Source organism: Aythya fuligula, chromosome 6 (genome assembly GCF_009819795.1).
Source record: "Aythya fuligula isolate bAytFul2 chromosome 6, bAytFul2.pri, whole genome shotgun sequence".
NCBI lineage: Eukaryota > Metazoa > Chordata > Aves > Anseriformes > Anatidae > Aythya > Aythya fuligula.
This window is the reverse complement of record NC_045564.1, coordinates 12899010-12917639: the sequence shown is the minus strand read 5'-3', so window position 1 is coordinate 12917639 and position 18630 is coordinate 12899010. Positions and strand designations below refer to the sequence as shown.

The following is an 18630-nucleotide window of genomic DNA, read 5'->3' as shown; positions in this document are numbered from 1 at the left end:
TCTTTTCTTGTTTTCCTTTTTCAACAGCAAGCAACCTTGCAAAGTCAATATATTGTATTTGTGTTAGGACAAGTGGAACTGATCTTTCAAGCATTAATTGCTGCTTGTGTGGCATTTTGACTTGTAAATGGAGAAAATTAAGTCTGGGATCTGTGACAGGTTGTTGCCATAGTTTTGAACCCATTTGAGCGGCCAGAGTTTCAGTGGGTGTAAAATGCTAGCATGCCATTAACATAGCCTGAGGTGTAAAACAGAATTAGGGAGCTTAACTTGGCATTTAGTTGCTTCATAGTAATTCTGAACCTGGGTTAGAGAGCCCTGCCAAGAGCCATCATATGATCTTGTGAGGCCTTCACAGCTCCAAGTGAGAAATGATTCAAGGTGAAAAAAAAAAAAATGATCCCTGGATAATAAGTGCCCATTCCACTGCAGATTACTTTGGATCGGATAGGAACGACACACTGTTCTCTACTAACTCTCCAGGAACCCCGAAGCTGGACAAAGAAAAAAGCTGGCTCTACACCCTGGATCCGATCCTGGTGACCATCATAGCCATGAGCTCCCTCGGCGTCCTCCTTGGGGCCATCTGTGCCGGTCTGCTGCTCTACTGCACGTGCTCGTACGCAGGGCTGTCCTCGCGGAGCTCCACCACGCTGGAGAACTACAACTTTGAGCTGTACGATGGCATCAAGCACAAGGTCAAGATGAACCACCAGAAGTGCTGCTCAGAGGCCTGAGGGGTGCCCTGGGGATCACCCTTGGCATTGCGCCTGGTGAGGTGGGCTGGCAGGGGGTTACTTTTTTTGCTGTTTTCTATGGGAACTGAATGCCATAATGGGAAACGAGCGGCGTGGGAGGTGCGAGGGGAGGCACTGCTCCCACCGCCAGGTCCCGCCAGCGGGTCGCGCTCCACCAGGACCGAGCGGGCGTCCCAGCAAACCGGACTGTGCCGGGCAAAGGGGCACCAAGACCCTTGTTTGTTGGTTCATCTTCATTTTCTGCTGATGTGAGTGGCTGAGACATGGTGAGGGAGGCTGGTTTTCCTTTTGGATGTGAGAAACTAGTTGTCGATCGTTATTTTCCACTTCCTTTCTCTGATGAGTTGCTGAGAAGGCTGAGGGCTTTCTTCAGCCGCCCTGTCTTTAGAAATGACACACACACACGCACACAGAGACCCTGTCCATTTTAGACCCTGTCCAGATACTGGTTTGGCCGTAGGATTTGTGCACTTCATACAAAACCCAGGAAGCTGCAGTTTCCAGTCCTGCATGTAAGAGCCTGTTGTTACCTTTCACTTTCCTTCTCCTGGCAGGGGGGAGAGATAGGATGCTGGGTTTGGTGTCAATGGTAACAACAGCGCTTTCTAAGTCATTAAGAAATAAAATAGAAAGGAACCCTATGTGTAGAAGCACCTCTTTGAGAGAAGCTGAAGAGCCTTAAAGTGATTTGTGAATAAGAGCCATTTATTAAATCCAAATCTTGGATTGAAACAGCCGAGGCCTTCATCAGGAAGGCCCTTCTTTGAATCTCCCACCCTTCTTGATCCTGCCCTTTTTCCTTTCCTTTTTTCTTTTCCTTTTTTTTTTTTAATTTTATTATTATTTTTTATTTTTGTTATAATGAGAAAATTGCAGCAAACAAAAGACAAAGTCTGCCAGGTTCCCTGCGCTCAGGCATTCAGAAGGGGGCTTTGCTGGGGCTTGGACTCGAGGCACGGCACCAAGGCCTCCCACAGGTGCCAGGGAGGGAAGATGAAGGGTAACAGAGGCCAGAGCTGTGCCCGCCACCCCAGGGTGCCCTGCCGTGTGCCTCCTGCTCCCCGGGGCTGCAGGGCACCAGCTGGCACTGCCAGCACCTATGGACCAAATTGCTGCCATCTTCTCATCCCCTTCGGAGTAGAGCGGCGCCACTCCTGGTCAGTAGCAAAAACGTGAAGTTTTATTTCTGAGCTGTGTTTTGTCTTAGTTTAAACAAGTGCCTTAGAAGAAGTATTTTTCCTCCATCTGATGATCAGTGCTGTATCGAACAACAAGTGAGGTCTTCATCCTTCCCCGGCAAGATGCTGTTCTTCATGGCTCGATGCTGGGCGCAGCCTGGCTGAGGAGCCTGGTCCTTCTACTTTCAAGTGGTCTGGCTACATCGTCCACAGCTGACACCTCCCCACCCAGCTGTGCTGTGGAGAGGAATGCTTGGAAAACAAGCTAATGGAGAAAAGGAGTTCAAATGCTGGGCCCCAAACCAATGAATGCCTTCATTTCCAGGTTAGTACAGATGGATCGCCCATATCAGCTTGCACATACGTAAGGAAGAAACTTTTCCAGCATGCTGGATTTGTTTTTTCAAAAGCTCTTCAGAAATACCTGTAACGTCCTGGTTTTACATTTTGCCTAGCATGATATTATGGGTTGGGGATGGATTTTTTTTCTCCTTACTAACTGCAGAGCACTGTAGGTGTGATGTGCTGCAAAGCTCAGTTTACAGAGTCCCTGCAAACACATCCTGCAGCAGGCCAGGTGTTCGGGGAGACAAGCAACATCTGGAGGGGAGATGAGCACGGACAGTGCCACAGATGCTCCTTGCTGCTGTGGGAATAGAAACATTTGTCTAGTGTTTCATGAAAAGCTCCATCAGACAGTAAGTTTTTAGGGGGGAAAAAAAAACTTACCCACTCTAAGAAGTATGCATGTTTTACTGGTGAAGCAGATGCTAGCAGCTGTGTCAGCCAGACATCCACATTTCATACTCACACACTGACTCAGACACACACATGGTCCTTTATTTTTTTAATTCACACTGTGTGCCCGACAGGAATGGCAGTAAGCCTATCTCAGATTCTCCTCTCGAGTCACCTTATTTCTTCCGGCATTCTTCATGTACAAATTCCACGAGTGTTTTGCTATGCGGAAGGAATGTGGGCAGTCAGAGGAAATGTACCAGACCATTTCAAAGCTGGATTGCTGCTGCTTGATGGTTTTATCCCCTTCAAATCACAGGAAAGGGGAAGGATGAATGGAAAAGGACCATACAGTAGAAAAGTCAACTTAGGCAAACAATAGGTGAAAATATATAAGTAAAAAGGTAACGTTATGGTGTCTAGTAGGCGTACAGAGAGAAGAGTTCGTATATACATATATTCAGAAATAGTGTGTTTGCACACGCACGTGGATTCTCTGTATGTATCGTGTACGTGACTTATTCCGTGGGACTGACTCGTGTTGCTGTATCTCTTGATCCGGGGCAGTAGAGCACGGCTGGTCCTGGCGCTACCTTGGCGTGGGCCTGGGGAAGCTGCGCACGGGGCTGGAAGCGGCCGCCCCGCAGGTCCCGCTGGCCCCTGGCAGGTGGTGCAGGGACCACGCGTGCACTTGCTGGGCAGGAGCAGGCCGATAATGCTGCAAAGCCGATACCTCACTTACCTCTGCTGGGTGCTTTACTGTTCTACTACAGAAAACTGTGTTTGATTGTAACTTCAACAGGGAAAAAAAAAAAAAAAGGTCATCAGTGCATTCAACTCATTGCATCCTCCTCTGCAAATATATTAGGTTTGCTGATCTCAATTCCCTTTGTGAAATTCAGAAGAAGAAAAAAAAAAAAAAGAAATCAGTGTTGATGCCTTTGCTGAAATGGGCCATTGCCTCCACACCCTTCTGATGGTGAGGATGTGTGGCCAGCAGGCGGGCTGCAGCGCAGAGTGATTTCATTTTGTGGGAAGGTGCTGGGGCTGAGCATGGGAATTAAAGCATTAAGAAATTATATGCAGAAATGGAACTTCTCCAAGGTTTGCAGTTCAAGGTGTTTGACCGTTCACTGGCTGAGCCAGGACTTATGGACTTAAAGAGCTTTTACTGTGATTCTTCGGTGTAAAAAAAAAGAAAAAAAAAAAAAAAAAAGAAAAAATCAAACTGTGTTTATATGATTTGTATAAAAACCTTTTAAAATTACTATTTAATAAACATTATGGTAGAGATTATGTCTCAGTGGCTTTTTTTTGTTTATGGAAGAAGAACAACAAGAAAACCAAACCGAGAGCTTTGGGCAGCCTGAAACCCCTGGGAAACCACAGCACTGCTGGAGGTGCATGGCCCTGGGCTGCCCGTCACCCCGCAGCCACACACATCCTCCCCATGACACGGCCTCTCCTCCCCAGAGCCAGGGAGGGCACGGAGGCTGCTGTTTCTGTAGGAAACACCACATCAGATGTGGTGTGGGCTGCATGTGGGGCTGGGGAGGCTCAAAGCACCCGCTCTGTCCCCGTCTCCTTCCTGCCAGCCTCGGGGCACCTTCCCAAAGCCGTGCTCCCCTCCCAAAGTGCACACACGCTAAAGAGGCTCCTAAAGCAACGAAGGGTGGGCGGCTGGCAGCTTCGATGGAGGTGGCGGTGTAGCTGCAGCCCTGACAGCTCCTCCTCACCCAGAATAAAGTGCCGGTGTGCGGATCGGTACCTGGGGGAGCGGCTGTCAGGGATGTCAGTGGGATGCAGCGGCTGATAAGTGACTCAATCAGTGTCAGACCTGTCTTGCCCTAACGCCGCCCGTAAATCTCCCCAACAGGAGACGTGCCTCTGCCAGCACGAGGAGGGGGAGCAGGCGGCGGGGAGCCGGGCGGCGCAGGGCTGGGGCTGGGGCTGAAGCCAGAGAGCGGGGCCACAGCTGCTGCCCGGCACCAGGGGCAGGCATGGAGCCGCTCCACACCAATGACATCTCCAAGGGGTTCGGCAGGAGCTGCGATCCCCCATGGGGCCCCGGCTGGCAGGGTGAGGAGGGGCCGGGGGCTGTTTTCCACCCACCATGCTTCCAGCACAGGCAGGGGTGCCTGGGGGTGGCAGGAGGTCAGGGAGCTTCATGTGGCACAAGAGCCATCAGCGGCACAGCAGGACGAGGGCTGGCTCACTGCTGGTACTGCTGGTGCAGCCTCGCCTTGAGTACTGTGTGCAGGTTTGGGCACCCCAGTATAAAAAGGACATAAAGTATAAAAGGACATAGTATAAAAAGGAGGGTCCAAGGGTGAGAGAAGATGGTGATAGTTACAGAGGGGAAGATGTGTGAGGAGTGGCTGAGGCCCCTTGGTTTGCTCAGCCCCGAGCAGAGCAGGCTGAGGGGAGGCCTCATGGCGGCCTGCAGCTCCCTCACGAGGGGAGCGGAGGGCAGGCGCTGAGCTCTGCTCTCTAGTGACCAGCAATAGGACCTGAAGGAATGGCATGAAGTTATGACAGGGAAAGTTCAGGGTGGATGTTAAGGAAGGGTTCTTCACCCAGAGGGTGGTCAGGCAGTGGCACAGGCTCCTGTTTCACCGTTCTCAGCCTGCTCCAAGAGGGTCCAGCCGCTGCCACATGTCCTCCAGTGCCAATTGCAGCCTCATTCATACCCTCACCCCTGCTCTCCCCCTTCTTTTAGCTGTGCCTTTGCTCTCTGTTTTAGCAGAGAATCTTTTCAAATAATGGCTTGCTGTCTGGACAGCTGGGGGCTTGGCAGTGAGGGGGAGCCATGGGGCTGCACTAATGAGTAGATTCTTAATTAATTAATTGCAGGCAGGTGCAAACAGAGCCTCCTGTCGCCTCGCTCTCCTCTGTCACTGTGAAGAGCTCCGTTGCCTCTCCAAATCTGCCACTTGGGTGTCCAAGGGCACTGAGCAGTACCAGGGGCTGGCCGGGCACTGCCCCTCCAGGTACACAGGACCAAGGCTGGAGCTCCCCTCCCTCCCTGACACGGCTTCTGGCCTCTGCGCCCCGTTCCTGCCAGGCTCCCAGAACAGCAGCAGGCAGCTCCCTGGGCATGGCTCACACCACGATGTGTGCCTGTGTTGCACAAGCGGCCACCTCGCACGTGAAGGCAGCCGGGGAGGCGGCGAAGGGCCAGCGCTGCTCCCTGGCAGCCACCACGCGGGGTCCGCTGCCAGCGCCCGCCACACAGCGACGTGTTCGAGGCAGCAAGCGCCCCGTGACTAAAGCAGCTTAATAGGAAAATAACTAATCCTTGATGTGTTGAGAGGGAATGACTCCTCTCGAGGCTCCCGTATCATAACTCGGCTGCACCACTCATATCCGAGATGGAAAGAGCCGAATTAAACACTTGGCCTGGGTGCCAAAAACCCAGGGAAGAAATATTGCCCCGCTGCCTTGCGCTGCTGCAGTGGGTGGAGGACAGCACAACACGCCAGCTCCGCGCTCGGGACTGTTTGCTGCAAAAGACTTTGCGCACATTTCCTTGGTTAAACAGTCACAAAACCAGAGGAAATGGTTCTCCCAGATGCTGCTGGTAATTTCCTATCGGCTCCCTCCTGGCCCGTGGCGCGGGGCTGCTTTGTCACCCCCGCAGGGGAGCTGCCCACCTCGTGCTTAATGACGGCACTGACTGACTGCTGTACAGAGGCTGTCAAGACTTCTAGCACTGTTTCTGCCCTCCTGCTCCCTGGGGCTTATCCAGAGAGCAGCCCTGCCCTGGCTTCCAGCCCATCTCTCTTGGCAGCCCCGGTGTCATGCCCCTGGGCAGCACAGGACCCCTGGGCACAGCGATCCAGAGGCGGCCTGCCTGCCACAGCCCCCAGGGTGGCCACTGCACCCTCACATTTTCAAGGTGACCTGCAACGTGCTGAAGGTGCCGGGGTGCCCTGGACACTGCAGCAGTGGTAATCCAGCTCTGCAGCAGCCTCACGGCCTTCCCTGCTGGCCAAGGGGGCTTTGCTGACTTGGGGTGAGAAAAGTTTCTGGGAGCCAAAGCATCCCTACCTCAGAGAGAAATAAGGATGATTTAAGTAGTCTGCTTGTGTCTGTGGTGGAGAGTGAGTCCCCAGCTGACACATCAGAGGGAAAAGCTGTAAGCCACGGCTGCGTTTATTACAGAAGGAAGTTGGGATCTGCAAAGCCAACCTTTTTAAGCACTCCGCGATAGCATTTTAATAAAAAGCACAACAAGTCCACAACAAATCACAGCTTTGAAGAAAAAAAGCGTCAATTCCTGTCAAGTTTTGAAGAATTGTCTGAGCTTGTGGAAAGTGAATTCATGCTACGTTTCCCTCACACTTTGCACTGAGCAAATCCACAGCACAGCCGGGCATGTGGCAAAGCTGCAAACCGTGCTGGGGGCGGGGGGCGCAGCCGCCAATCCAGCCTCTGCAAGTCCTGTGGAAGGATTGAGGCTTAAAGAAAATGAAATTTATGGTCCGAGCATTAAAATATTAAAGGACCTTAGGAACAGCCATGAATCTGATTTGGGGGGGAAAGGCAAGTCTGTCATCAGGCAGAGACAAACGGCTGCGGGACTTGACAACTCACATAAATCTGGCAGAGGAGAAGAAATAAAGGCCAATCAGACTCAAAGAGAGAAAAAAAAAATAAAAAAAAGGTGATGAAAAGATTTTAGGGCATAAAGAGTGAGAACCAGAGGGAAAGCTAAAGAAGATAAGGACTTGAAAGCAGAGAAGCCATTACAAAAATAGCAGCAGCAGTAGGGCTGGAGGTAGAGCAGGGAAATGATTAAAAATTGCCAAAAAAGCGCAGATCGCAGGGGTATTTTTGATGATCTCCCCCAGGAGAGCGCAGTAGGTGTCTTACTGCAGAGCGTGCTTGAGCGAGGGGTCAGACAGACAGACGGACAGACAGACAGACAAGATGTTGGGACAGGTGCCAGCCCATCTCTGACTCCCAGTGGCCCCAAGCAGGCACGGCGGGGCGGGACGAGGGCTGCGCCGAGCAGGGACTGCAGCTGGGAGCCGGGAAAGGGTGCGAGGAGTGCCGGCGCTAGGGAACACCGCCCGCGAGCCAGCCCTCCAAACGCTGAACAAAAACCAACCTTCAGCTACATTTCAGAGGAAAACAAGAAGCATCTGGTTCCCTTCGCTGGTGTACATAGCGAGAGAAAAGTTGGCAGTACATTTGATTACCATAAAAGAGAGAGCTATGCACAAAAAGCCACATTAGAGTAACATCGCGCAAAACAAAGTTAAATGTCTGCCTTGTTTTGGACGTGCTCGTGGTAGAAATGTGAGCAAAGGTCAGCCCCAATTAACAAGGGCTGCAAATGAACTGGCTGGGCTGGGCCTGGCGCCCTGCCGCGACGTCTCACCCAGCCATTTTTATTTATCGAGTTATTTGTTTGCTTGGACGAGGAGGCATCCTGCAAACAGGGCGGAAGCCAGGCCTGGTGCTTCCAGGGGATGCCTGTCCCCATCCCACGCCCGCCTGGCTGCCCGTCAGCAGGGCGGCTCTTCTGGGGTGGGCAGAGGATGCTTCCCTGTGGGTTCGTGGCACAGAGGGGTTTGTTGCACCCCTTCCTGACACACTGGCAGCGATTTACTGCAGAAGTAGCTAAATATGGGGTTTGGTTTGGTCTGGGGAGGGAGGAGCAGGAAGAGGAGCCCAGCCCTGGCTCGGTGAGGCTCCTGGAAAGGAGAAGCCGTGCTGGCAGCCCTCGTGTTCCTGAATTTGAGCAGGACACAGCTGCTGGCCCGGCTCCTGCAGCAACGCGCCCTGAACGGCCGGGGGCTCGGTAGAGGATGGAGCAGCCACAGGCAGAGGCAGCAGCACCAAGCCCTTCCTGCAGCGTGCCCTCGCTGTGCACCAGGGTACATCTGGCCCCAGCCCCGCAGGGCCAGGAGCAGGACATGCCAGCAAGGAGCATCCTCACCTGGCCCCGTGCAGGATGAGTGAGTGACGGGCCCCACTCGGGCGGTGTTTCAAAAATAGCCTTTGTTGTTTTCAAAGGAAGAAGTTATCACCGCTGACTTCGGGATTAGAAATAGTCAGCTGGGTTCAGCGGGTGGTTCTGGAGGACGGGAAGGGCTGCGGTGCCTTGTACTTCTGATCCCAGCAGTGTGAAAAGCAGGACACTGCTCAGTGACTTTAAAAATGAACACCTGTGCCTGAGGTTATCAGCCTCGGGATAATGACAAGGTGGTGAAGGCAGCAATGCTGCTTGAATTGAAGAGATTCAGGAGCCTGGCTGGGGAATAAGTTGTGATGATTCCCCCAGATACTCGAGCTGAAGTGCAGATAACTCCGATAAACCACACGGCATGGAGCGAGCCAAGCAGTGACAGTGCCTCATTGCAGCTGCCTGGACAATTTGGCAGGTCAGAACAACATTTTTGCAAGCGTGACCGATTCTCATCCATGTTTTCCTGCGGCACCTGAGGGATGCCCAGAGGAACTGAGGCTGGATGAGGGCGCAGCCGCTGTGCCCGGCCAGGAAGCCGCCCAGTGGCCGGGAACGCCTCTTCCATCACCCCCAGTGTCTGCCAGGCTGAGGTCACCAGCTCTTTTTCCAAAACCAGAGCAACCCTGCAGTCAGACCCAACCATAATCCTGTCCCTGGAAAAAACAAACGTGTCTCTTTTAAATGAGGAGGCTGATTACAAACCACGGCCTCCTGGCTCCCCCATCCCACCCAGATGGGGTCCATGCCAATTCAGCCGGCAGCAGGAGCAGCACGGCAAGCAGCTCGTCCCCCCGAGCCTCCTCCCCGTGCATGTACCTGCAGGGGCTCTGGCCCACCGCAGGAACAAAGCCTCCACGGAGGCTCCTTTACAGTGCCCCTTTGTTGCATGACTTTACGGTGGAAATTAATTTAGAAAAAAACCTTATTAAAAAAAAAAAAAAAAAAAAAACAACTCACACCTCTTTCTCCTCCAGCACCCTCCCCAAGCAGTGACGGGGGATAATGAACTGCTGGGACTGTCATCCACAGAGCTCTTAATGACAGTATTCGCCATGTGTGAGTGTAGCATCGGCTGTTCTCAAAGCTCTCATTATGAATAGTTTTCAAGCTGTTTTGACTATTATCTGCTACAAAGAGAAACTCACTGCTCGCTGCCTGTTTCCCTCACTGAGGCTGCCCAACGTGAGCTGCGTGGCGCAGCAGCACCGCTCCCCTCCCTCTCCTCCACCCATGTGGCACCAAAGAGATGGACAAACGCAAAGGGGACAGACCCACTGCCCACCCCATCCTTCTCAACAAGGCTTTGGGCAAATCCTCAGGGCACTGAGGATTTACCACTGTTTTGGGGACTGTCCACTTTGGGGGCTGGAAGTCCCCACCGCAGGCTCAGCAAGTGGAGGGGGACCCATCCAGGCTTCATCTCCATGACAGAGAGGCCACAAAGATGCACTAACCCATCTGTTCTCCCATCTTTCCCTGGACCCTTTGCCATGAGATGCAGTACTTTGGAGGGGCAGCTGAAATTTTTCTGGCATTAATTTATTTTCGGTCTGCTCACTGTTAACTTCGGGCTTGCTGTGCTTTTTGTGGCTTCTTTTCTTATAGCAAGCTTATTTTCTCTTAAAGCAGGGAGAGAAGCAGCTTGGCACCACAGACACTTTAAAGATGTTTGAACATTTGCGAGAGGAACCGAACACATTTTCTGAATGCTATGAAAACCACCTTGACCACCGATGTCTCAGCAAGAGCCCTCCACACACACACACCTCCAACTCAAGGTCACAAAATGCTTCCATGGTGTCAAGCAACCAGCACTTCAGGTCTGTAACACCACCCAGGGCCATGCAGAGATGTGGGTTGGCTGGGAGATGCCAGCACCCACCACCACTGACCCCGTCCCTGGCAGGGGTCTGGACGCACTGGTCCCAGCAGCGGGTGGCCGTGCATCCCCCCGGGCACCAGCCGGGTTTAGCCGCTGAAGCATGCTGCAATGTGCTGCTCTGCTCCCTGACGAGCAGCTGAAACAAACCTGCAGGAGGCTGAGTCTGTCCAAGAGGCTTTTATTACACCAGCCCTGCCCGTCTCCACACAGGTTACAGCTACCTTGGCAGAAAATTGCAAGCTGTTCCCCTGCGCGGGGCCAAGCCCGAGACGAGTTTCCCAGCCACACTTTGGGACTGTGCTCAGATATTAAGGGGACCAGAGAGTGTCATTACTGCCAGGTGATAAAAACAGCCACTATTTGTGAAGACTGATGGCCTTTGTAAGAGCTCCCAACAGAAGCTCTGCTCTGCACAGTGGATAATAACAGCCGTCGCGGGCTGACATCCCAAAGCAGCTGCATTTTCCAAGGCTACAGAAGTGACTTCAGGATTCCTGGCGCCACGTTTCTCGAGCATCATTTTTTGGCAGTTGCAAAGCCAGGATCAGTTAATATTCTTAGACGATCACAGCTTTAGGATGTCGCCTGCTTTCCCCCCACTCACAGCTCTGCTTTCTGGATTTCCTCCCTGGCCCAGCAAGGCTGAGGTCTCACCATGAGCAGCGGCTGCTCTGCGTGGGAGTCCGTCCAGCAGCCAGCAAGCAGCGCTCCCTCTCTACCTTCCCCTGTGACATGCAGAGGAAAGTTTAAGCCTCCTTCTCTGTCAGTAACATAGCTGCCAGATCGCACTGTGACATCGTAAAGGCATGGCTGCATCATGCTGCAGACGTCACCCTACAGCAGTGACACCTGCACCCTCACCGCTCTCCCAGCCCCTTTTCACCACCTCTGGACACCGCAGTTCCCCGGCCACATGGGGACCGTCCCCGGCCGTGTCGCCCTCAGCCACCACACGCCTCCCCAGCCCCCGGCACACCCAGCAGGGACAGGTCCCAGCCATCCCCACACACCAGATGCTGCCCACACCGGGGACAGCTTCAGCTCACGCTCACCACAGGCACCTCGCTGCCAGCATCCAGCCCTGACACCTTTTCATCCAGCTCAAGCGCTTTCTTCTGCGTGGGTTTCCTTGGCTGAGATGAAGACTTTGTGAAGACTGCTGGTTCCTTTCTAACCTTTCAAGGTTCCTTTCGGTATGAAGTTCCCTTCACATCATCCCCAGCAGATGCAGGTAATAAAATCACAGCAGATTTATGACTTTGAGAATCTCATTATGTCTATCTATCCATCAGGAAAAGGAGCTGGTTTTGAAAGAGGCAGGAGATGGATTTTGCTGTTATTATTTATTGTTTAAAAAGAAAAAGAAAAAAAAAAAAAGAGAGAGAGAGAAAAAAAAAAGCAACACCTTAAATTCTTCCCAGCCCCAACTGTGGAAAAGCATTTTCTTACCTTACCAAGAGCAGCTCCCGCTCGTGCTGATGCAGGATGTGGCACCGTGACTGTTGGAGAGACAGGAGACACACGTCTGTGCTCCTCAGCCAAAGTGTCTCCCAGGACCTGCTTCAGCCCCAGCAATGGTGTTGCCGTGGATTGCAATCGGTCCAGGAGGGTTGTGCTGCTGGAGACCCACAAGCGACAAGCCTGGATTGCTTGATGAAGGAACATGCTGGCCAGTCACTGATGCTGCCTGCCCGTGAAGGTGCTCACATCACTGTGGGGTGGGACAGAGAGAGCCCCACGTGTTGCCTTTGCCCTTGAGGAACCCCAAGGCCACGTTGGCATGCCCAGGTTTTGGCTGTGGGGCCCACGCAGGCCTCATCCCACGTCCCTCCATGCCAGCACAGACACCATGGCACAACTCCCCCCGGGCAGTGCTTTGCCAAAGGGGTCAAAGGCTGCAAATGTAGGACTGGATGTCAGGAAAAGACCAGGAGGGACCAAGTGCCTTCAGAAGCTGTCACACACCAGGGACAAGGTGACAGCCCCAGCAGCATTGGTCCTGGCTGGCGGGCGCAGCCTCGCGCCGAGCAGCCGCCCTCGGCTCTCTGTGGGACAGGAGACTCCTTGTCCTGTTCCCATGCTCTCCACCGCTGCTTTCCCAGCTCTCCTCCAGGCATATCCCATCTGCCCCTGCCCACAGGGATTCGGGATTTTGCGCCACGATGCTGGCTGCCTCGCTGCTCAGCAGCAGAAGCTTGTGGGTGGTGTCAGAGAGGGTTAAATAAGTATTTTAGAAGGATCCAGGCTGATGGAGCATGGTAACGGGTCATGTGTTTGCCATGTCCTCTGACCACATCAATAAGGGATTCATCACTACTAAAGTTTCCACTTGGGAAATACATTTTCCAAGCTTCATTCCAGCCAAAAGAAGGCTTTGCAGGCCTATTGTCAACATGATTTGGCAGCTTGCTTGCAAATGCTTGAAGACCTCTCTAGCATCGCTCCCAGCAAAACCCATTCCCAAAGCCCTCAGCAGCCCCTGGTTTCCCAGCCGAGGGGAAAAGGAGCACAAAGGGCCCAGTACAGTGCTGGGTTAGACAGACCCGGGCACGTCAGGGGCAGGGACTGGGTAAGACCGGGATGTAATAGACACCTGGTATCTGCAAAGTCAACAGGAATTTGGTCATCAGCTTGCCACCTTGTTTTCAGCTCCAAAATACTACTGGGGACTAGGGCCTGGGACTAGGGCCTTCAGTCACTCCCTGCTCTGTTTTGTGATGCAGAGCCCCTTTCTCTGAAAACATAATAAATCAGTTTTGATCTTTCCCATCAGCCGCTTTTGCAAACACACACCCTGCTCGACGTCTCTGTTCATACATCAAAACACTTGGCGAAACAAAGCAGAAACCTGCTCTTCCTGTCAACTAAAAAATTAATTAGGAAAGAGCCCTGATTCTGTGGAAAATAAAAGAAAAAAATAGAAAAAAAAATAGAAAAAAAGACCTCCTTTAGCTCTTTAAGCAAAAAAGGCCATGCAAAGAGTAACCACTGTTGAACAGCCATGGCCATTTTATTTGAAAGGTGATGTGTCTGTAGCTAAAGTTTGACAGCCTGCTTTGAGAACCCTTTCTGTTTCTTACAAAATAAATAAATAAATAAATAAAAACTCTGATTGTAAGGTCTGATTCAGAAAGGAGGAAAAAAAAAAATCCAAGAGAAAGAGACAGCAGCTTTGGACAAGACACCATGGGCTCCATTAAACAAAAACAACCTGTCATTTGCATTCACTTGGCAAGTGACTAGACCTGAAGCTGGCTGCACACTTGGTGCCCTACCATCACTTTCCAGGGAGGAGGCTGAAATACTCTTATCCCTGTTCATTAGGCTAAAGCAATTCTCTTAATGCCACTGAACCAGCCAGGGACCAGATCCCACACGTAGCATCATTGGCAGAGTCGCTACACGGACTCCCCCAGCAAGCAGCCAGGGGAATTGATCCTTGCTGCCCTGTCCTTCCACAGCCCCCTCCCACTCCACCCCACTCCCGTGTGGCACCCAGCCCTGCTGGCTCCTTCGGCCTCAGCCGCATGAGGGGCAAGGATGTCTGGGTGCACAGCAGAGCTGAACTCCCCGCTGTGGCCTAGCAGAATGAAGGGTGGTCTCTGTACCACACAGCAGAGGAATCACAGCTTTTTCCAGTAATTGGAAATTTGACGAACCCTTCATTAAATTATTCTCCAGAAATTCGACTTCTGCTAGGCGAGGCTGCCACGCTGCAGCAAGCCCTCGAGGCTGTCGGCCAGCACAGCGCCCTGAGCTCCTTGCGCATCAGCTGAGTAAGTCCTTACTGCTTCCTGGCCTGTGTGTTGGGCCACGATAAGCAGCAATATCGCAGCGCTCAGCGTCGCCCGATAGCACAGCAAATCATTAGCGGTGGGTGAATCACTGTGAAAAGGCTGGCAGCTCCCTCATGCCCTGTGTGAATGCGCTGCTACTGCTGCAGCTGCTGGCGGCTTGGGGCCAGGCTGCGCGTCCCTAAACCGTGACCAGCAGTGTGTGGCCACAGCAGGGTGGCAGGAGGAGGGTGGCCCCAGACAGACAGCGAGGTGCGCCCAAGCTGCACACCCATTCCAAACACCACAGCCAGCAGCCCTGCATCCCACCCACGTGGGGAGTAGAGGAAGGAGCCCCTTCCAGCTCCCCCATGCATTTCCCTTTAGTGTTCTGGCCAGTCATGAAGAAATATATTGCTTCATATATTTTCTTCAGTATTACCAAGTCCAAATCCTTGTGTTTGTCTTCTGCTGGCACAATAACTTAGAAATGTGTTGCTGCAGAGAGCCTCGCCTGCCTGCCAGCATCTCCCGCAGCGGCGTGCCAGCAGCAGGCAGGACTCCTCACAGCTCCTTCGCAAGCTGCTGGACCTCACCGAGCTTTCCTAGAGACACAGAGGGGACAGAGCCCCAGCTGAAGTAAACTGCTGTAATCTCATTGCTATTCCCTTGTTGTTGTTGGTTGTTTTTTTTGTTGTTCGTTTGTTTTTATACTGGCCACCAATTTAGCCTGCCCATTCAGCAGCAATGCACAGCCTGTGGCTCCACTGTGTGGAAAAGCTGCCGCTTTCTCCCACCAAGGCAGAAACTGGTGTTACCTCCTCTGCCAGCAGGGATGGGAGGTGATGGCGGGCTGACCCTGCAGCCTGGGAGGGACTGATAGAAAAAGAGAAGTGTGTGAGCAAAAACCCTTCATTGACACAACAGATCTCCTTACTGGGTCGGCCTGATGCTGCATCAGCACGGTCAGATGGTGTGTATAAAGAGATCCCACAGCTGGTTTGGGATAACAGCCTCACCGGGCGGGTTTCGGGCTGCTCTTCTCACCCAGCTGCAGAAGGCCAGCACCAGACATGTCAGCGAGCACCGCAGGCAGGGCTGTGCTTCCCACTGCCAGGAGAAGACTCCCATTTCAGAAAGCACCTCATGGCCTCCACGCTCATTTTCCCTGCTGCCAGAGATAAAGGCTGCCACAGATGTGCTTACAACTTTGATATATGTTTTTTTTTCAAATCATTTGAGAAAGCATCTTGTCAGAGAACAGCTGGAAATGATTGTCCTAAGCACAGTTGGCTCAGCTGGCAGCCTTCAAAATACGGCCATTGTACCAAGAGTTTAACATGGAGAAGTTAATGGTCTGGCAGCGAGGCAGTAGATGGAAAGCCAACGCTGTCCTGGGGTCTTGTGGTCTGAGGTAACCCCACTCCTCATTACTTTGTGTGTGCGTGCTGTGCTGGCTGCAGGCAGGGGCAGCCAAGCAGTGGGGCAGTGGCCGGGGGCAGCCCACAGGGGACAGCTTCTTCCCTTCCTTCAGTTCCTCACAGAGACAGGAAGGCGAGTGCAATCAGCTTGGCGCGGATCTATTTACTATGAGCACATACGAAAGACTCACAACAGATCTCCTCCCCCACCTTTGGCAGGCAGCCTACGTGTTGGCAAGCAAAAGATGTTATCTTAAGGATACGCTGCAATACCCTGAGTCATGCTGGAAGCCTGAATCCGCGAGGAAGCCTGCTGCAGCCAAGGGCCTAGCGCAGGGACGCCATCTTCTTACCTATGGCTTGCGGGGCACACGCTCCGTGCCAGAGCACCGCGGGGCTGACAGACAGCAACACCTCACCACCAGCGGCTGGGAGATACGAGACTCAGGCCCCAGGCTGAGATGACAAGAGCACAGCTCCACCAGAGACCTTTTGCTGATGTCCCTGGCTAAACCACACCGTCCCAGCAGGGCCGCAGGGTGTGTGAGGCGGCTGCGGGGTCAGCCTTGGGCACTGGGTTTGTGGGCTGGGGCACTCACAGAGGAACGAGGCAGCAGAGCGCAGCTGAAGTACATCAGTCGGGGAACTACCGCATGGTTGGCCAACAGAGCATAGTGAGGAATATCAAAAAGCGAGGAATATCAAATGCAAAGCCCAGCATTAGCACAGCACTCAGCTTAGCAACTCCAGGACTCCAAGGAGAGGGAATTCAAGCCCTGAGGCAACTTTAAATGAGGAAAAATTGGCAGCCAAGAGCTTTAGGGGCATTCCCCCATCAGGCAAATTTGGACCTGAGCATCAGAAACCTGAATATTTCCTGGGGGCAAGAGAGGACTCCCTCTCCTGGACTGTAAAGTTTTCTAGACAAGCAGGTATTGGCTCCTACTGTTTCAGTGATGGTCACATTTAGGAGTAGCCAGAGAACAGCACAAGCAGAGCCTCTGCGGGTGATGCTGTATACTGCAAGAGTCCTCAGCAAGCAGCTGAGCCCAGACCACAGAACACGTTTTCATCAAAGAGTGCAGCAGCAAGTCCTCATGCATCCCTGGGCAGACAACTGGAGAAATGGTGCACCACTGAAATGCATTCAGGGGAAAAGGGGCACCCTGATGTGTGCAATGATAGAGCAGTCCCAGTGGGGCAGCATTTTGGGGTGAGATGGACACAAAATATATCACTGTCATCTACAAACTGCCAGATGGAATTAGCAGGTTTTGTGGCAGCTGCTAGCTACTGCACGTAGATGTATAGATTTTCAGGCCAAAGGATCAAATAAAATCATTTAATATGAACTCCTACAAGAACCAGGCCACAGAATCATGAGTCCATAATTTCTGCCTGACGCTGGGCATGTCTTTTAGGAAGATTTTCAATCTGGATGTAAAGATATTGAAGGATGCAGACTCTACAGTCCCTGAATACATTAGCAGATAACCTTAAGCAGTAACAAGGGAGATGTCACTTTTTTTGCCTGTCTTGAGCTTTCAGGCATTGTGTGTTGTTATGCCTTTGTCCTCCAAATTAAACAACCCTCTGCCCCCATAAATCTCATTCCTAAATAAGTATTTCGAGATGATGATCAAGCCGCCTCCTAACCTTTCCTTTGTTACACTAAATTAGTTTAAACTTCCTTCACAACTCCCTCCAGGGACAGTTTTCCAGGCTCTGAACCTTCTGCTCCCTGCAGCAGCCTCCCCTTGGCTGCCTCCCCTCGCTGCCTCTGCAGCGGGGCTGCCAGCGGCGCCGTGATGAGGCAGGAAGCCGGGGCTGATGAAGTAAATCACGCTGCTGGGCCAGGAAGCGGCTCCTGGTCATATCACTGGTGTTCAGAGGTCTCCAGAAACCACCTTGGCCCAGCACGGACAGGCTAAAGGCCAAACTTTACTCCTCCGGCCCTGGCCTCTGCCCCTCACCGCTGCCGTTACCCCCACGCCAGCCGGCACCAGGCAGCGCTGTGTGCAACCGAGTCTGCAAAGCAAATAATTAACAGCGGTAATTAACCTCTCTGCTTGCTTTTATGCAGTCCCATCAAAACTCTGGGGTGCTTTTGTTTACTTGCTGTGTGACAACAGCTTGATGGATTTATATGAAGAAAATTAATAAATAGGCAGTACCCACGGCAAGAAATAATTGGGAGGACTTAATGCCACTGATTAAATTACCCATTCAGAAACCAAGAGCTCTAGCTCAGCCCCCCTTCCTCTCCCCTGCCTTTCCTCCCGCACCTCTGCACCTGGCGCCCTCGCAGCAGCCCTGCTCGCCCCTCGGCTCTGCACAGCCCTCTCCGTGTCCCCCATCCCCGTGTCCCCCAGCTCTGTGTGCCCCCATTTCCCTGTCCCCCCAGCCCTGTCCCCCAGCTCCATGCCCCCAGCCCCGTCTCCCGTGAGCCCCGAGCTCCCCCTAGCGGGTCCGGCCCCGTCGCTGACCCCCCCCCCCGATGCCCACCCCGGGCAGCTCCTCCCGGCACCGCCGCGGGTTGCTCGGATCCTGCTGGCTGTGCAGGTGTGGTTCCCACATCTTGCCTGTGTTTTGTTTTCTCTGTATGCCAGGAGAAGGGAAGCACACGGATTTAAGGCGCAGGTGGGGTTTTCAGGCACCGTTCTGCTCTGGAAACGGCAAGGTTTGGGCTTTGCACCCCATTGCCCATGGAGAATTAACACAACACGTCCCTCCCCTCAGAAAAGGAAGGCTAGTTACTTCTGACAGCACTGCATCCCGAGGGCCACACTATTTGCTGTTCCAATGGGGTCCTGAGTGCACACTTTGCATTTACCCCAAAGGGCGAGAGGAGCTGCCCGGGCACTGCTCCACGCTCCAGGTGGCTGCTAATGGGTGGGTCGGGT

At 52.9% G+C, this 18630-nt stretch overlaps 1 protein-coding gene across 4 annotated transcripts in view; it reads left to right on the top strand.

Moving 5' to 3' along the window:
* NRP2 (neuropilin 2) overlaps positions 1-1545 on the top strand; it is an 81719-nt gene extending 80174 nt beyond the window's left edge. For 2 of the 4 annotated variants that reach the window (XM_032190119.1, XM_032190120.1), the window contains exon 17: positions 433-1545. In XM_032190119.1, the coding sequence (XP_032046010.1) occupies positions 433-737 (305 nt within the window). In that variant the 3' untranslated portion in view covers positions 738-1545. The remainder of the gene's footprint in view (positions 1-432) is intronic. The other 2 variants (XM_032190121.1, XM_032190122.1) reach the window with 1 other exon arrangement.
* The last annotated feature ends 17085 nt before the right edge of the window (positions 1546-18630 follow it).